Source organism: Dinoponera quadriceps, unplaced genomic scaffold, assembly GCF_001313825.1.
Source record: "Dinoponera quadriceps isolate SergipeBrazil2010 unplaced genomic scaffold, ASM131382v1 scaffold113, whole genome shotgun sequence".
In the NCBI taxonomy this organism is placed as follows: Eukaryota; Metazoa; Arthropoda; class Insecta; order Hymenoptera; family Formicidae; genus Dinoponera; species Dinoponera quadriceps.
The window spans coordinates 4044064-4062919 of NW_014554899.1; the positions used below are offsets into that span (position 1 = coordinate 4044064).

Consider the following 18856-nt stretch of genomic DNA (forward strand, 5'->3'; position numbering starts at 1 on the left):
TTCAATATAATACCGTTCTTGCATATCATACATCATAATGTACAACTTGTAACACTTTGGTCGCAAAAGATTGGTATTTGCATTGTTCAATAATGCCAGCGAATAAAAATTTACAAGAATATTCGACTCCTCCGTCAAAGTGTTACACATACGCGCGTGTGTGAATATATATATGTGTATGTACGTATGTGTGTATATATATATATATATANTGTTAACAGTGGAGCTTCTCTGTCACACAATAATGTAACACAGTACTGTAAGAGGGGGCGATGTAGGAGAAGCAGAAGAGTGAGAGTGGGTAAAAGAGAGTAAAAGAGTGAAGAAATGGGAGGAATATTGTGTAAGAAGACGCATAAATAGTACACCAATGTGTGCACTCGTAATTATTAGTTCATAGTATTTGTAAAACTGTGTCTCTTCTCCTCTTTCCTTCTCCCCGCCAACTATACTAGAAAACGCGGAAAGCACCACTGTCTCTACTGCTCTCTTCCTCTCTTACTAATCCGGCTTCGAGTCCTTCAATGGGCTCAGTCTATTTTACATGTCTATGGTCACAAAACCACGATCGTCTACGAGATAATGCTCACGTTCAGCAGAAACAGCAGCTTATGCAACTATTTGCGAGAAATTTTCTGCTGAACGTCTGTTCGCGACTCGTATGTTCACTGAACGGTCGTTATTATCTCTATCTTCTATATCGGAGACGGAGCTTAATAAGCGCGTTGTGAAATATAAGCGAATACAATCCAACAACGGAGGAGCGTTCAGCAGAATTTTCAAACTGTGGACGGCGCGGCAAGAAGCGCTGACACAGTGACTGACTTTGCTGAACGCAGTCATTGATATCAATGCTACCGCGTTGAGCGCCAGATTTATAAAGAATGCAGTTGGTGCGCGAAGTAGAACATATATATATATATATATATATATATATACACATACATACATACACATACATACATACACACGCACACACACACACGCGCGCGCGCGCGCGCGCGCGGGCGCGTCTCAAAATTGGACCCTTTATGACCTTTGTTTCGATTTTGATATTGCAAATACATATAAACGCGATATTTGTTTACTAACATTGGTTGATTATCATGACATCAATCATGATCTGACATACATTCTGCTGATACGGTCGCTCGCACGCTCTCGCTTCACAGTATTTTCTATTCTAATTTATTTCCGACCAAATATTTAACATTCACGCATCTACGTGATAATATTTTCTTAATATAATTGTTTATCAAACAACAAAACAAATAATACTTATCTTGTTGCTATTAAACTATTTCGTTATATCAATCGATAATAGTTTGTCGTAATAATGTCGTTAATGTCCATAGAAAATTATAGTCATCAGTTTCGCAACATCGTATTTTTTGACTATAAATTCAACTTTCACTCGCGATATACACATTTCCATTAGTTATAAAGAAGAAATCACAACGACTTTTCATCGTTTATCACTTGGCAGTGTCCTTTTTCTCAAACGTTCACGTGGCTACGCAATTTTCGTTTCAAGTAAGTTCAACTCAATGCAACTGTTGTTACGAAATTCGGCTATTTTTGCGGAAAAATTGTCTTTAAGTCACGTAATTAAGTGGTCATATACTTTCGCTAGTTGATTATTATGCGAAGAAAATATTCTCTTAGGAAAATATATCAATATATCAATATATAACAAAGTTATTTTTCATTACGTATTTTCTGAATTATGAATGTCGAGTACCGCCGACATTAGCACTAACCAAGGTATACCGCATAGAGATTGCACGATCGGATTTACATGTCTTTTGTGTGTGCGTGTATGTGTATGCAGAGAAGCTTAAAAGAGGTATGAATTCGATTGAGCAATCTCCACGTACATCTTGGGTAATGCTAAAAACGACGGTACTCTAATATTCAACCCTCATAACCCGGGAAGTATTTAATGAAAAATTATTTTGTTATAATATTTTGAAAAGCTTTTGACACCGGCTATTAGATTACGGAATCAAAAATAGGGTGTCCCATAAAAAAAAACGACTTTAATCTGGCTTTTGTGACGCAACCTAAAGTCAAACTGTTAACATTACTAAATACATCACTCTATACCCTGCAACTTGTGTCTGAAACATTTTTCTCAAAAATGCATACTTTCCGAGATATTAGCCGTCCCGGAACATCTGAGACATTCTATATATGTATATATATACACATGTAAATACATATATATATACACGTATACACGTATATATTTATATGTACAAAATAAGAAATTAATGAATAAATAAATAACTAGCAAAATATTTCGTAAACGATTCGCCTACGAAAAAAAAAGAAGATAATCCATCCGATAATTTTGCACTTTTTGCAGTTGTTTTAGAGCTGATTAGGCTTTAATGTATAATTATCGTATTTCGATCATTTATATTATCAATATGTAAGTCATCAATATTAAGTTATCATCAATATTAAGTCGAATTAATATTTCAATTTGACGACAAATTTGGTAATATCATAAATTGAGCAGCTTTCACGCATACACATTTGCGTATGTTGCAGTTCTCACGAAATTTCTTCTAAAATTGTGCGATTCAAGCCCACACCGTCACGACGTCGTGTCGTGATCTCAAGTTCGTGCATCACTATTGACAGAACCAGAATGCCCGAAGAATCCAAGTGTATATCCAATTGATAAAGTATGTTACAGTGATAAGTGTTAATGCCACTACACGTACATAAAAGAGATAAAGGTCGAAGCAGTCGTAGGTAATGATAAAGAAAACAATATGGTAACCACATGTTACTAATTCTGCCATTCGCAGATTCGAAAAGAATTGCATTCGAAAAGAAAGAATCACCAAACAAAACAATACTATCGTTCGGTTTTGCAGGTGGACTCCGACCTCTCCTCAATTCAATCGAAACATTCACTCATGTTCTTCTATCATGGGGCGATCACAGAATAAATCATTCGAAAAGGTAAGGCCCACTAACAAATACGAGAGAGAGGCAGTATAGGAGAAAACGATCGTTCGCGCAAGAGAAGAAACAGAACTGTAACGATTGACAAGAGAAAAAAACCGAACCATCAGGACGTCATTGTGAGAAGCGAAGCTCTCGAGCTTCACCGGTCTCACGATGGAAATAACGAGCACGTCTACTTAGGATCGTAAGAATACCGTTACCGGGGACTCGAAGCAGCTGTAGTACTGTTGCGTCATAGAACTGCTATCTACTACACGACACAAGAATGAAACACAATGGCGAAGTGTCAGGGGCATCTATAGCTACGGTGAAGGCGGTGGAGGGGGAGGTGTGGCACGAGGTGGCGGGCCACACGGTAACGGTGGAGGAGGCGGTGGCGGCGGAGGTGGTAACGATGACGCCGTCGTGTTCTGCTGGACGGGCGGCTGGTGCATGACGTTCTGGTTCCTGCGAAGATTCTGCAGCATCGACGGTGGCGGCACTGACGTATCAATGGCGCCTTCCGGCGTCATTATAACACCTCCCGCCGGATACATGGACGATGTAAAGGGTTGTTGTTGTTGATACTGTTGAAATCGCTGGTAGAAAGCAGGATCGAACGCGTATCCGGCGGAATTGTACATAGCGTGCGACGTAGGGTAGTTAGCGAAGTAGTATTGATCCGCTTGGCCGGCGTGGCCACTCCTCGCGTACCCTAGCTCGCCGCGAACGGCGGGCGGAATCGCCGAGAGGGACTGATGGGGTGGGTAGGGAGGTTGATTGCGATTACTACCATAACTATCACGTTGATAGTAACCGTCGCCACTGCGCTGGCCGGAGGCTGCGTAAGGACCAGTGGCCAGTGGTGGGAGGGCGCGGCCGCTATAATGGCGGGCACCTCTACCACCTCCACGTACCTTATTACTGCTTCCGGAACTATAATGCCTGCCATTCTGCCGTTCTCCGGGTCGGTGGCCGTAGCTCGTCGCAGCTAACTGTGACTGCTTCTTCGTGGACGGCTGGCCGGTAGTCCCGCTCTCCTGGTCGGTCCGCTCACGTTTCCGACTCGCGCTTTCGCTTGTCGGCTCGGAGGCTGCGTGCGAGCCGCTCGTAGCACCGCTCGAACTGCTGCTCCCTGCCGTCGGTTGGAGCAGCGGCGGTGCTTGTGGCGATAGCGAGGTCGTCGGCGGCGCCGCGGAACTCCTGGAGATACTGTCGGTCCGTATTTTGATCTTCAGGGGTCCCTGAACGACCGGCTGCGCCGGTGAACTGGGCACACTGTCCGTCCCCTTAAGTCGCTCCTTCGGGATCTTGATTTTCAGCCCAGTATTCTGCGGTGACTTGTTCGACAGTGCCGCACTGTTACCGGCCGACGCGACGGTTACATTTGGCGACGCCTCGGTGCTCAAGTTCAGCTTATCCTTGGGGATAGTGATTTTAATGGGCGCCGCCGCCGGGATCTCTTCGCTCCGCTCTTTGCCCTTCTCTCGATGTTTCTCTTTGTCCTTATCCTTGTGCTTATGTTTGTGTTTCTCGCGGCTCTTATCCTTCTCTTTATGTTTTTTCTTCTTCTTTTTCTTCTCGATCTTATGATGATCCGATCGTTTCTCCTCAGATACGGGCGCTATCGGGGCAACGATCGGGAGCGGGACGGACATAAGCTCTGTGCCGCTCGATTGATGCGCGAGCGGCACACACGAGAGAGCACTCATGTCGACTGTCGAGATTATCGACGCGGTGTCACTTGCGGTCGACACAGATAAATTACTAGATGTGGTCATCGGGAATTGTTGGTTCGTCAGCAAATGAATAGTGGATTGCTGCTGTTGTTGTTGCTGCAGAAGGTCCGGCTGCATTTGCTGACTGTGAGTCGAGATATGTTGCATTGTTACTTGCAGCAACGATGGCATCGGGGCTAGTGGCTCTTGTAGTAACGCGCTGATGCTTTGCGCAGACTTCATCGGTGAGTATTCGAGCCTCGGCTGTTGCGAATGGGAATGCGATTGCTCGAGCTTCACGTTGACCGGCTGCTGAATCCTGTGCGGTTGCTCCTTTTTCACGTGTTGTTCTAAACACTCTTGCTTTATCACTGGGTTCGAATCCAAACCGTTCGTCAGTGCCTGCATGCTCATCGATGCCACTTTGTGCTGCGTTATCGTCGCGTTTAGACGAGGCACTGTCGCGTCCAGCTCGTATTTGACGAACTGCTCCGTCGGTGGCTTCACATCTGCGCCGGTAATCGCCGAAGAACTGGCTTGGCCACTGCTCGTCGATAGCGGAGCGTCGCGAATCGGTTGGATCAACTCAGGTACGCGACCGAGTATCCTCATAGCCTCCAAGCTAGATGAATCCTCGGTCTTTACTTTCACCGGATGTTCGCCGGTGTTTTCGCCGGTACTGGTGGTGCGCGGCCTTTTGTGTGGCACTGTATTGTCGCTGGACGACCGCTTCATCACCAATGAGTCCTGTTGCTGCGATTCCATTGGACTCGTGAACGGCGACACGCGCTCTTGCTTTATAGCCCTCACCGCCGGTGTCTTCTGTTTCGACTTGAGCTTCTGCACATGAGGCTCTCTCGTGGTCGGCGTTTCCGGGCTGAAAAGTGACCTATGTCGGCTAGTAGGTGGCGTCTGTTGCTGCACGTCGACGGAGATTTTCTCGGAGTCGTCATGAATCCTTGGCCGTTTCTCCAGCTTAGTATCGTCCACATTGTTTAACGTGGACAAACACGGCTGAGAGCTGCCGTTCTTGATGGTGTCTTTCAGGATTTGAGACACGCCGTAAGCCGAATGCTGGTTGTGCATACTCCTGGCCGGCGTGCTCTTCTGTGACACCTGAGGCATAACAGTGGAGGCGGCTGTGGGCGCGCTGGGCGACTTATCCTGTGTCAGCGCGCTCTGTCCCATCGCTGAATGTTTCGCTTCGACCGCGTGCGAAGTGCCCAATGATTTCTCGTATTTGCTATGGTGCGCCTGTTTTTGCGCATTCAACATATACGGTGCCTCCGTTGGTTTCGGTGGCAGCGGTAGCGGCTTCTCGATCAGCTTCCGTACCTCCTCGCATCTCTGCTCCAACGTGTCCGACTTGCGTCGCTGTCGGTCCACCCTGGAGGCGAGATCCGTGTACTTATCGCCGTATGCTTTCGGCTCGCCGTCCTTTTTGTGCTCTGTCGGTTTGCTACGCCTGAGCTCGTGCATCCTCTTATCGTATGGCTGCTGCTTACCGTCGAGCGTGTTCAGCCTGTGTAAGTTGTAGTTGTTGTTGCTCGACGGCTTTTCTTGCGAATTACCGTGGCTCACGTTCTGCGCGGCCCCTACATCCGCTTGATGAGTTGCAACATCGACGGCAGCGTCCAAGCTAACGTCTCTCGACGGATGCGCAACACTACCGGTACTTGTGCCACCGATGTATTCCCTCGGTAATCTCTGCCGGTTAGGATCGCGGCTGGTCTCCCTGATTTGCGTGCCGGCCGAATGTCTCTGCAAGACCGGATTCACCTTCACGTCGGGCCGGTGGTGATGATTATGATGTAACCCCGATTTTTGCATCGACGGCAACTGGTGCTTGTTCGGCATATTTGTCACGAGTTTGTGGTGATGGGAGTGATGCTTGTTGGGATCGGTGATGTGACCCTGCGTGCTCATTGACGCGAGCGCGCTTTTCTCTCGCTCCAAGCGCTCGCGCTCTTTCTTCTCCCGATATTCGCGGTAGTCGATTGGCCTCGCTGATGATGAGGTCGCGCCTTTCTCGTCTCCCGGCTTCTCCTGCTTCTCCTGCGAGTGATGTGGTCGGCTCGCGTGAGAAGTAGAAGGTCCGCCATCCGACGTTGCGGGCGATTGGATCTTATGCGGCTCAATATCCTATATAGCGAAAGAAATATCAGTCTCCGCTCCAAAATAGATTTTTATTCGTGAGATGTTCGTTGCACGTTCCGTGAAATTACTTACAAATGGGGAACCCGACAAACTCGGATGGTGCATGCTTGGGCTCCGGCCTTTAGCGGCCTGACTTAACTTCGACGAAACTTTGCCGAATATGTGAAGAAATTCTAATGTTAGCTGATGCAACAATTCCGCAGTTACGGCCTTATCCACGTACCAGAACCAAGGTTTCCCTTCATTACTTTGTGGTATCTGTGCGGAAAAAAAGACAAGTAATCGTTAGAAGCACGATCGATATATGTTAATTTTGATACGGCATAATTAAAATCTACGTAAACCGATATAAAAGCACGATGAGTACAACTGTTTTCTACCGATTGCTTCATATTTTTTATTATGAATTTTTAAAGTGTTCTTGATTTTTTGAGAAAAATAAAAAAAGATTGTGACCACTTTGTTTTACTACAATGTTTTACATTATTACAATCTTTTGCTCATTCAAAAGATATAGTTCTATATAAATTCTTTTATTAGTCTATATAGAATAAATTATATAAGAAAATTTATGTTGTATAATTTGTTCTATAATTTATTATATATCGGAAATATAGAATATTTCGTATCACATCTTTCTATAATTTTATATATACATAGAAGAGAAAGTGATATTATAGCCCTTGCAGATATTATGAACCCCTTCTTAAGTCCACATTTTTACCAATTTTTACCAATTTCGGTTAAAGTTAATCGACGGTTAATTCAACGGAATTGACCAATCACATCGATCAGTTTAGCTAATTTTTAGATTATTAATTAACAATTAATTAATAATTAATTATTTAATTTTAAATTAGCTAATTGACTAATGCGATTGGTCAATTCCGTTGAGTTAATCAGTCGGTTAGGTTAACCGAAATTGGTGAAAGTAGCCCTTACGGTGACTCACCAATTCTGGTTAAGTCAAACAACGGTTAACCGATGCTTAAACGACTAATCGCATTGATCAGTTTAGCTAATTGACCAATGCGATTAGTCGTTTAAGTGTCGATTAACCGTCGATTAACTTAATCGGAGTTGGTGAAAGTCATCCTTAATATCTCTGCTATTAGGTAATGGATTTTAATGATTACTACGAAATCATTTGTTTAGTAGCCCGCCGTTATACGGTGGCGTTAATATGCCAATACACAATAGCTGTCATTTGTTATAATGCATTATTACTTTCGAGCATTTCGAAATGTTTTCAATACACATTTTATCATTTAATTACACATACTTCCTCATTCTTCTTAAACTCAAGCGTGTTGTCACACGAATATACATACACTTAAATATTTGGTTTGTTATTTAAAATTTTTTCTGCTGTATATATTTCGAGTTAATGTTAAACAATAACACGGCATTTTGTTAAATCGGCCTTCCACTAAAATAGATTTAACATAGCCTTATTTTCGAGGTTTTCATGTCGAAGTAGTTATTCGATAAGACAATAATACAAGTTAAATTAAAAAATCTATTCCTTTTGTAAAAACTGTCCTTTTAACAGTTTATATTTACCTTATAACAGGTAAGTCACTATTTACATTAAAAATTCACGGTTATATTCATTGTTGATTTTCCTAAGAGAGTTTATTTTAAATAAATATATAAATTTGTTTAAACAGTGTTAAAACAAAACACTGTTTTTGTAAACAAAATCAATGTTTTAAATCTATTTTAGTAGAGGGCCACATTATCACCTCTTCGAACCATTATGCAGTGTCGCAACATTTTTATAAATAATGTTCTAAATAATAAATATTTCATAATTTTGAACTTAAAATTGATTGAACAATATTTTGGCAAGTACAATCGTTAAGTTTTTAATTTAAAATATTGATTATTGACAAAGTTATTGTACAAAATTTAAATGGAGAGCTATAATATCATTTTCTCCTCTATATATAAATTACGCAAGGAGAAAGATTAGCCAGTTACAAAGAAATTCAAAATATCTGTATCAGTAGAAACATCTGTTGATGGAAGATTAATAAAGAAAGAGGAAAAATGCTAATGTAGAAAATTATATTGGAAAAAATATTTTTGTTAGAAAGTTGTCTCTTGTCTCAAAGCTATTATATAATCATTTAACAAATTTCTTTTCACGTTTTCTAATACGATATATTTCTCGTTATTTTATATTCCTTTAACTATTAGACCTATATTCTGAACGCGCTTACAACAATGTTAGCGCGTTAATATGTCAACCCCTTGACATACAATGACGTCTGGGAGACGTCATTCATTTCATGTACCATTGTAGACTTTGACGTCTCCGAGACGTCAAGAATTGTCTCCGGTGATGTGCAATATATTATTAGATTATTCAATTATTTCACTTGTGATTATTGAATTATTTCACAAGCTTGCACATAACTGTTCATTGAGCAAAATTAAATAGTATTTTTCGGACGCATCAAATTCCGTTTTATTTGTATGTCAAGGGGTTAATAGTTGAATAGGAATTTTGCTATAAAAACGTATATGATAATTTCTGTGATAATTTCTTATCTTGTTAGTACGCTAACGTCGTTGAAAGCACGTTAAGAATGCGGACCTTAAGGGGATTTTCGGTCTTGAAGCTTCAAAAAATCGATTTTTTTTTGTATTTTTCGAAAGTTTATAATCTTAAGAATAGCCCATAATATCATTATTGCCTGTCGGGTCTTGAAAGTTAACATAAATGTAAAAAATGGCGACAAGTAGAAATTAATGGAAAGCTCGAGACACTTACGCACGATGTATCTCTTGACAAAAAAAGTTTTAGAATGCATAAAACCAATTTAAGAAAATTTGTCTTCGAATAATTTATTAGAAAGATGCCTCGGAGCACATACTCAAAACAATATTGAATCTTTAAATTCATTAATATGAACATTCGCCCCTAAGCATATTTTCGCCAGCAGAAGAGTAGTTGACATCGCCAATTTTTTAACAATTAATATCTTCAACGATGGATTAATAAATGTTTTCAAAATAATGGAGGTAATTGGCATAACCATTAACAGCACAGCCTATGATTTTGCCATTACGCAGAACAACGACCGTCTCAAGTGCTCGGAGCATCACGTATTTTCGAGCTCCAAAGAAGCCAGAATTGATGCTCAGAATATCACAGAACAAAATTTTTGAAGAAGATTCCCTTTATGGTCCTGGCTAGGAATGACTGATTAAAGGTAAGTTCAAAAGTTTCGATATATTGTCACGAAAAATATTTCATTAAACTTGAAATTCGTTTTTCTCAAAACCATGTTTTCGAACATGGATTTAAAAAAACTACTTGTCCGATTGGCTTCCGCTCTTACAGTTATATTCAACAAACATGCCGTTATCGCTTGAAATAGAATAATTTAGAATCAGTATAAACCGATTTTTTCTATTGTTTTGGAAGTCAAATAAGAGAAAAAAATGAATAAAATTGGAACTATTTTTTTTTAATTACCGCCGTGATTGAAAATATGCATGCGATATTAATAATCTTAGTTTAAAAGAAAGTCACAAGTCCATAAAAAAAAAACTGAACTTTTTATTTTCAGAACGGCACGACTTCCATTTTGTCTACCGTTTGACTATACTTGCAGTTTTAATTTCATATAAGACTATAATTCATATTAAACTACGTAATTGGAATAAAAATAAAAATATTTATTTTTAATCTACATTGAATATACTTTTTAACGATATATAGTCTTTTAACATCTTAATTTTTATGTATAAAAAAATCGCTGAAAATACGTTTCTGAATTCGCCTCTTAAGACCGGACCCTTTAATCTTTAAATTCTTACAAACTTTCTTAACATATTATAGCATCACACACCATCTGAATAAAAAAAAAAAAAAGATTTTTAAGATTGGGATTGAACTATTCTTTATGGTTTGCAACAGGCTTGTTGAAAAAATAAACGGATTTTTTAGATTAACCACTTGAATAGCACACGTACAATAGTATACACCAGTGTCCGTCCCAAAAGTGGTACGCGCACACTATTGTACACTCTTGCATCAGAAAGAACCTCATTTCTACATTAAAAATGTAATAATGAATTTAGAAAGCCACTAATTTTATGTTTTCAATATCAAGGAATATGAATTTTATATCAAAATTAAATAATTTTCAATCCCCAATGCACTGTTTTCTGTTTAATACGTACCTTAATTCAGTTTATTTTCTTAGATTTCTTTTTTTTATTAACATTGATTTGGGGATTAAAATCAATGATATATACATTGATTTGGGGATTAAAATTATGTTTTCATAGTTTTTGTTTTATTTTTAAAACAAAAAACAAAAGGGTGTAAAATCATATACGTTGCAGTCGCATCGTGGTACACTTCGAGGTTGTGATTCACATTATCAGCAAATGCACAAAGATAAATTGCTTATAATTTCCGAAAATATTTATTAAAATTTCATTTGATACTTGTTTTTTTTTTAACACTTTGCGGGCCGCGCATTTATCGAAGCGCCGTTACGCTGCCGCCGGCGAGATTCACGCAGGTTCTACTGCTCGCCTTCAAAAGTCACGCCAGCGTGACAGCGGCCGATAACCGTTGGCGAGCAAAAGTCACGTCAGCGTGACAGCGGCCCGCAAAGTGTTAACAAAAAAAAATATTATGGAAGCATAATTTTAAAGCATAATTAGTCTTCAAATGAAAATATAGAAAAAAAATCTAATAAACAAACTAAATTAAGGTACTATTAAACAGAATACAATACATCAAGGATTGGAAATTACTTAATTTTGATTATTTTTATTATTATTATTTAATGTAGAGAAAAAAATCTAATAAAACAAACTAAATTAAAATTCGTATTAAATAGAAAATAGAAAATAGTGCATCAGGGAATGAACATTATTTAATTTTGATATAAAATTCGTACGCCTTGACATCGAAAACATAAAAGTAGTGACTTTTTACATTCTGTAATACATTTTTAGCGAAGAAATAAGGCAAGTTCTTTCTGACGCGAGAGTACGCAATACGTTGGTTGTTTGATAAGTTTCAAATATGAACAATGAAGATTGTATCACTGGTCGGAAACTGTTGTGAAATATGAAAGCTGCATCTTTTTAAAGGCTGCTCCTAAATTTTCAGCTATATGCGACGCTTTGTTTTGTTTTGATAATTAGTTGTAGTACGCGTGTGTTTATATTTATATATTTATATTTTTCAACGATGGAAAAATTAAATATCGTTCCGTAATTAAATACTTGAATTTAAAAGGGAAAATACCAATGGAAATCAAAACCGAGTTGGATTCTGTTTACGGTGACTGTGGTCCTTCGTTTTCAACTGTTAAAGTTTGGGTTGCCGATTTTAAACGTGACCATACAAGAGTGTTTGATGATGAACGTCTACAAACAGCAACAACTGAGGAAATGGTCGACAAAATGCATCAAATCGTACTGGATAATCAGAGACTGAAAGTCAGAGAAATAGCAGATGCTATAGGCATATCTTCTGAGCTATGTTCAAAATATTACATGAAGATTTGAGTATAAGAAGGCTGGTTGCGCGATGAGTGTCGCGTTTGCTGACATTAGACCAAAAATGCATTTAATACAATATCTCAAAGAAGTGTTTAGATTGGTTCAAGCGGGATACAGAGGATTTTTTGCATTGATTTGTGACTGAAACTGTGATTTGTTGATGAAACATGGATTCACCACTATACCTGAGAGAAAAGAACAGTCAAAACAGTGGATTTCATCAGGCGAACCAACTCTAAAAAAGGCAAAGACGTTTGGCCGGAAAGATTATTTTTGGCGACTGTTTTTGGGGATAGCCATGGCATATCGCTTATCGATTATCTTCAGAAAGGAAAAACTATCACCAGTGAATATTGTGCACCATTATTGGAACGTTTGAAAGAAGAAATCGTAGAAAAAACAACAGCATTTGAGAAAGAAAAAAGTACTTTTTCACTAGGACAACGCACCAGCTCACACATCCGCAATCGCTATGGCCAAACTGCATGAATTACGCTACAAATTAGCCCCCCCCCCCCCGTACCCACCTAGTCCTTTGTAATTTTTTCGTTCCCGAAAAAATGGTGGAGAGGAGAAAAATTCACGACCAATAATGAAGTGAACGCCGTAAACGAGTATTATGCAGGACGCTAACTTTTACTGATGGAATAAAGGGACTAAAGAAGAGATGGACCGAGTGCATCGAGCTAAAAGGAGACTATATTGAAAGATAAAATCGATTTTGCCTAAAAATATATGTTTTACTGTTAGGCTCGAAACTTATCAAACAAGCCTTGTAATGCACGCGTGCCATTTATAGGATGGACACTGGTGCGCACTATTGCACGCGTGACACTCAAGTGGTTAATACTTGTTTCATTTCTTATGAATATTTAAAACTTATGGATTTTCATGGATAATACTGACTTTTCCTCATAAATATATAAATATGTGTTATAGAAAATGTTTCTTACCTCCCATTCAGACCATTTACATGTCAAGTGTATGCAGAAGCAGGCAACAACCGTGGGTTTATATTGCAGACACATTGTCGTCAAATGTAAACTGAAAGAGTATTAATAAAATATTAAATACAAGAATTTGTATAGTCTGTAAATAAATAGTGGATTATTTGATAGTTGTAAAAGTCTACATAAGTTAAAATCTAATAATAATACATAAAAGGCGAAACAAATACATGTATCAATTATATAAATATCAATAAAGAGGTAAATCTATGAAATTATTGTTATACTATAATTTTATGAGATTTTGATAAAATATAACTATAAAGTTATGAGAAAATCATAAGGAAATTTCATATAAAATTTATAGTTTTTTTTATGTAACATTTATATAATATATTTAGCGGATTTTACTTATTCTCTTCACATATTATATATAATATATTCATACTATTAATATTATACAATTATTATATCCTGAATATATAGGTTTGAAAATTAATTTTAAAATATATTCTAAGTGATATATCTACACGGTCTTAAGGTGATAGAAATAAGCCACTTATTTTGAAAATGATGCAAGTTCTATTTTGAAAAAATCAATAATTTGGTTACTATATACTAACAAATAAATATGAATTTATTTTTTGAAACAAATCAGCAATCAAAGAAAAATATCTATGCTTTATCTAATATGTTATAGACAACAAAATTTAGTCATGGAAAGAAATAGAAAATATACTTGTATTGAAAATAAAGTTCTGCATATATGATTTTGAACAATGTATTTAAATATCTTTGAGAATGATGCAATTAAATACCGTAATAATATATTTTTATCTAAAATGCATTTCAGTACAGCCAATACTTCAAATCTACAAATACATAACACAAACTATAGATTTGCGATACTGGCAGTGAATACCGGAACGCAATTTAGCGTTCACAGTACCAGAAAAACGTTATTGAAAAAACTCTAATTTTAAAACAGTCGTTAAAATATATATGTAAATAGATATTAAATTATTAATGAAAAATATATAATAAAAATTATGTTACATATCAAAACTTGAAATAAATAAATATTAATATTATATATCATCTATCATATTCTGTCAATGAAAACATTCTTAACTAAATCAAAATAAGAAATAATTTGTATAACATGATCCTCCGTATGTATGAATTTTAAAAATGATGTAAGTTCACATACAGTCAGAATTCTCTATTTTTATCTCTCGATGTTATATCAAAAGTGATATTGGAGAAACTATTTTATGGTTATACAAACAATATGAAATTATATGATTTATTTAGTTATTATATACTATAAATAAGTTGAAATGTAATCATTTGAATATCTCAAAACAGAAAAAATAAATTTACTTTTAAAATAGACGTATCAGATAACAAATAATGCAAGATACCTATTAGATGCCATCAAATATGAAGTCTGGGCCAGATCCTTGCTCGCTAGAAGAATAAAAATTGATTATAGCCAACGGTAAGATATTTGATGAATTAAAATATCTGATAATAATTTATACAAATATTAACTATACCTTTTACTAATTGGCAACATCTAACAATATGTGTATGGGGATGATCGATGGCAACATCAAAACCTAATGTTTGTAGAAGGACATTTTCGTTGAACACTAGGTTTTGAGCTTGTTCAGTGTATTGCTGAAATGACAAAGGTAAATAGTAGCTATAACTAGAGCTATAACTAGAGCTATAACTAGAATAGGAATAGTCTGATAAAGATCGTAGCAAGTTTTAATGCAGATCAATATCCAAACTTACATCAGACTTGACTTCAGGAGGACTTGAGTTTCTGTGAAGACACATATGTGCCATTTTGATAACATGTTCTAATTTTCTTGGCTGCTCCTCTACCTTTGCTGCTAAAAAGAGCGCAGTCACCGCAATGGCATTCCTATGGAACTGCGTAAACGAGTGGTACACGTAAAACCTGTGCATGTATACTATGGCCGTGTTGATGCATAATTGTGATCTGATTTTCGTAAAGTTAAGGAAAATTCTCAGAAATATTACTGTGAAGGATCTGTGCGCAAAAAGGGATGAAAATTAATGGAAAAAAAGGATTTTGAACGCGTTACCGGTGTATCGGTGTACCATTCAACAGATTATTCTAATTAAAGGATATTTTGATAACATTTAAATCCCCTTTTTTATAATAATTAACATATCTAGTGGAAATACTTAATGCCTATTGTGCATCACCAGATATCATAAACGATCATCAAGTGCCTTTGAGAGTTCGTTCTCCATTCATAATACTATTTCTAACAAAATTCACACACAAGTTATGATAAAGAAGAAGAAAGTCTTTCTAATGTTTGTAATGTTTCCTAACAATAAAAAGATATATATAAAGTTTTGCTTTTTTACAATCTCCATCTTCAAAGAAGATGGTGAAGAAAGCAATGGTAAAACAAATGCACAGCAAGAGTTAGTATCAATGTTATTTAAATTTTTATATAATTAGATTAAGTGGTAAGATCAGAAAATAGAAGATACAATAGTTTATATATAAAATAATTTATTTTTTCAAGTTTTACATCCATGTAAGATAGTTGATGTGACGAATAGTCGATTCTTCTCGTCCATCCATATCAACAATTTAATGTTACGAGAACAACATTTGTAACAAATGTGACTACTGATTATGAGTTATTTAGTTCTGAAGCTTACTGAAATTTATTGATATATTAGTGAAAGAGAAAAAGATATAAAGTATATAAAATAACAAAACCGTTAACACATCATAACAATTTCTTTGTCTGATTACAGTGAAAATAATTGGGTAATAAGATAGACTCGATTATAAGAGTTACTGTTGCTTAACAAGTTGCAAAGTTCCTTCGACTATGTACAAACAAGCGTTACAACTGTTACTTTTCAGATACTCAGGAATGTATCCTTGTAGATTTACGTAACAAACTGCAAAAGACAGCCCCTTATTGAAATTCAAGAGAGTCTTCTCGACGTTTCTAGAAATCAGATTAGAAACCTATGATGCAAACCTAACATCTAGAGCATGTAGAAAGCACCTAGAAACCGAAACTTAGATCTTTTTTACTTGTTCCATCATTGCAATACACGAAACAGAAACAAGCAATGCTAGTAAGGAGAATACCAAAAAGAATGTATGGGGAAATTTATAGCCGCTGCAGTTCTCTGCAAAATTAAAGCTCAGTTTGGCTAATAAGTTTTGGCCTTTCTCTCTCTTTCTCTCTGTCTTTCTGCGAGCATGACCCTATTCTCTGATCTCCACTGCATCGACATACACGCCCGAGAGTACAACATTGGTGTCAGAAAGAACATGGCATTTCCCACAAATGTCTGTCCTCGTGGGCAGCGTATGTTTCGCGAGAAATTCCACGAGAATGACCGTTTATGATATCTGTGACGCATCGGACTCCAATATGGTGTGTCCTGCGTCTCCCCGCACGCCACCCATGCTGACGCCATGCGGGATAAAGGCGCCGATATCGGGTCTCGTTAAGACACGAATATCTCTCTCTCTCTCTCTCGAGTAAATAGGCACGTGGGCACGGAGAACAACGCGATCATCATGGCACGTCATCAGATGGTGGTGCTTCAGATCCGTGCAACGTGAGAAAATTCACGGGAGAGTGCGCGCGCGGTTTAGGACAACGAGATACGCGTCCAGGAAAAGCGACATGACTCTACTCGAGCGTGAGTATTTTACGTTTCAGAGTGCGTTGCGAGTTTCGCGAGTAAAAAAAAAAAGGATACACCATGAGCCGCTGTCCCATGTCCTGAATGAAATTGGCCGCCTGCTGGCGGTAGCTTAGTTCCTTATCCGCCTCGATGCCGCATCTTCTACTCGGCGTATTTGCGAGCTGTTCCTTCGAGAAGTACCATTTCTCGTTGGTCGCCATTTATATGTACACACAGCTCTCTCTCAGTCACTAAATGCACACTTCACGGCGATTCGGCCGTGGACTGGCCAGCGGGGTGCGGAGGGCGGAAGATACACTCGATACGCACTACCACACAGCGCGTCGTCCCGCAGTCTACTTCACACTACTCACGGCGAGGAGATCGAAAATGGCGTGCGTCCTGCACCGAAGGTGCGCGCTTATTACACCTTCGCGACCTATTATGTACGTGATAACGGAATGACCCGGCGTGTATCGTCGTTCGAGCAGCAGAGCGAGATTATTATTCTCAAGTGCGAGAAATTCGCCGTCTCAGGTATATGCAAATCTTTCTCTTGTTCTCGTTAGAAACAGCACGCGCGTTCGAGGTGGCCACTTGGAATAACGGAATCTCGAGAGGTGCTTCCACTTTGCCGCTAACTTCTCGCAATCCGGACCAACACCGATCGTTACAAGGACAACTTCGAGGATCCGCGATCCGGCATAATAATAATGAAACGTGTGCTGCCTGTATACGCGTTTGCGTTACGAGGGCGTGTGAAAATGTCTCATGAACGTCGTCGCGTCTCGTAGACGCAGCGCATCGTCATCTGCCCGAACATGCACCCACACCTCGACGTAACGCTAGTAGACATTACTAGTTCCGTAACTTGTGGAAATACAGGTGGGCCGTTGTTGTCCTTCGTCAACGGCACGTGTTCACGGGGCCTCCTGTTCTTCCTGTGGCTTTACGGATGATGGTCCCCGCGGAATTCTCCGCCAACGAATTCGTTCGTCTTTCGACAGCAAATACGCGTCGTCAAAACGCTCGTACGACGTGCGCGCAGTCTGTGCCCATCAGCGCAGCAGCACCTTAGCTCACCGGTCGCGGAAATGGCGCCACCTTGCACGAGACTGTTGGTTTGTTCTTTGTAGCAGAATTGGCTGCACAAGTTTAAGAAATCTAAGGTACATTTTTATGGTAGCGTCAAGCGTCAAACGTCGGAGCCAATCAGCAGACAATCCACGTTTGACTCTTGTCTGCTGATTGGCTCCGATGTTTGACTCTCGATGCTACCAAGAAAAAGTACTTTTACATACACATTAGGTCTGTTTTTTTTCGCTACACTAAAACTGCACTAGAACTGCACTGAACTGAACTAAACCGCCCTGGGAAAGACTAGTACAGAATAGTTCAGTGCAAAGTGCAATGAAGAGATCTGTTCGTTTTCGCCGCACCGCTGAAACGCTAGAGTGTAGTAAACAACACGGCGCATCACGTGGCATTATTTGATTCTTCTGACGAAAAGGATTTTGTTGTAATACAACCACTATTACATAGCAAATTTATTAATAATTTATAATATTAAATACCCTACCGATCATAAATTTAAATAAATGACTAAATATAAAATAAATATAAAATTATAAAGTAATGTATCTTGACATCTTAAATTCATCCTTGTGATATGTTTAAACATTTCTGCTGTGTATGTGTGTGTGATAGTATAATATTAACAATTTTAGAAAATGAAATAAGAAAGATGTTTCACACATTTCAATAAAACGCCAGCCACGTAGAGACTTTTCGTATTTCCGTTACGTTTACATGTACTTCCAAGCTACA

General features: G+C 38.4%; 1 protein-coding gene across 2 annotated transcripts in view; it reads right to left on the reverse strand.

Moving 5' to 3' along the window:
• Nucleotides 1-18106, reverse strand: part of LOC106742588 (cyclin-T) — a 28269-nt gene extending 10163 nt beyond the window's left edge. Inside the window, exons 1-7 of one of the 2 annotated variants that reach the window (XM_014615699.1) lie at nt 17105-18106; nt 15125-15335; nt 14881-15004; nt 14746-14791; nt 13328-13418; nt 6909-7094; nt 3879-6821 (exon numbers count right to left, since the gene is read on the reverse strand). In XM_014615699.1, the coding sequence (XP_014471185.1) occupies nt 3879-6821; nt 6909-7094; nt 13328-13418; nt 14746-14791; nt 14881-15004; nt 15125-15335; nt 17105-17250 (3747 nt within the window). In that variant the 5' untranslated portion in view covers nt 17251-18106. Of the gene's footprint in view, nt 1-2298; nt 6822-6908; nt 7095-13327; nt 13419-14745; nt 14792-14880; nt 15005-15124; nt 15336-17104 lie in introns of those variants that run through there. The other variant, XM_014615698.1, reaches the window with a different exon arrangement.
• Between the last annotated feature and the right edge of the window lie 750 nt (nt 18107-18856).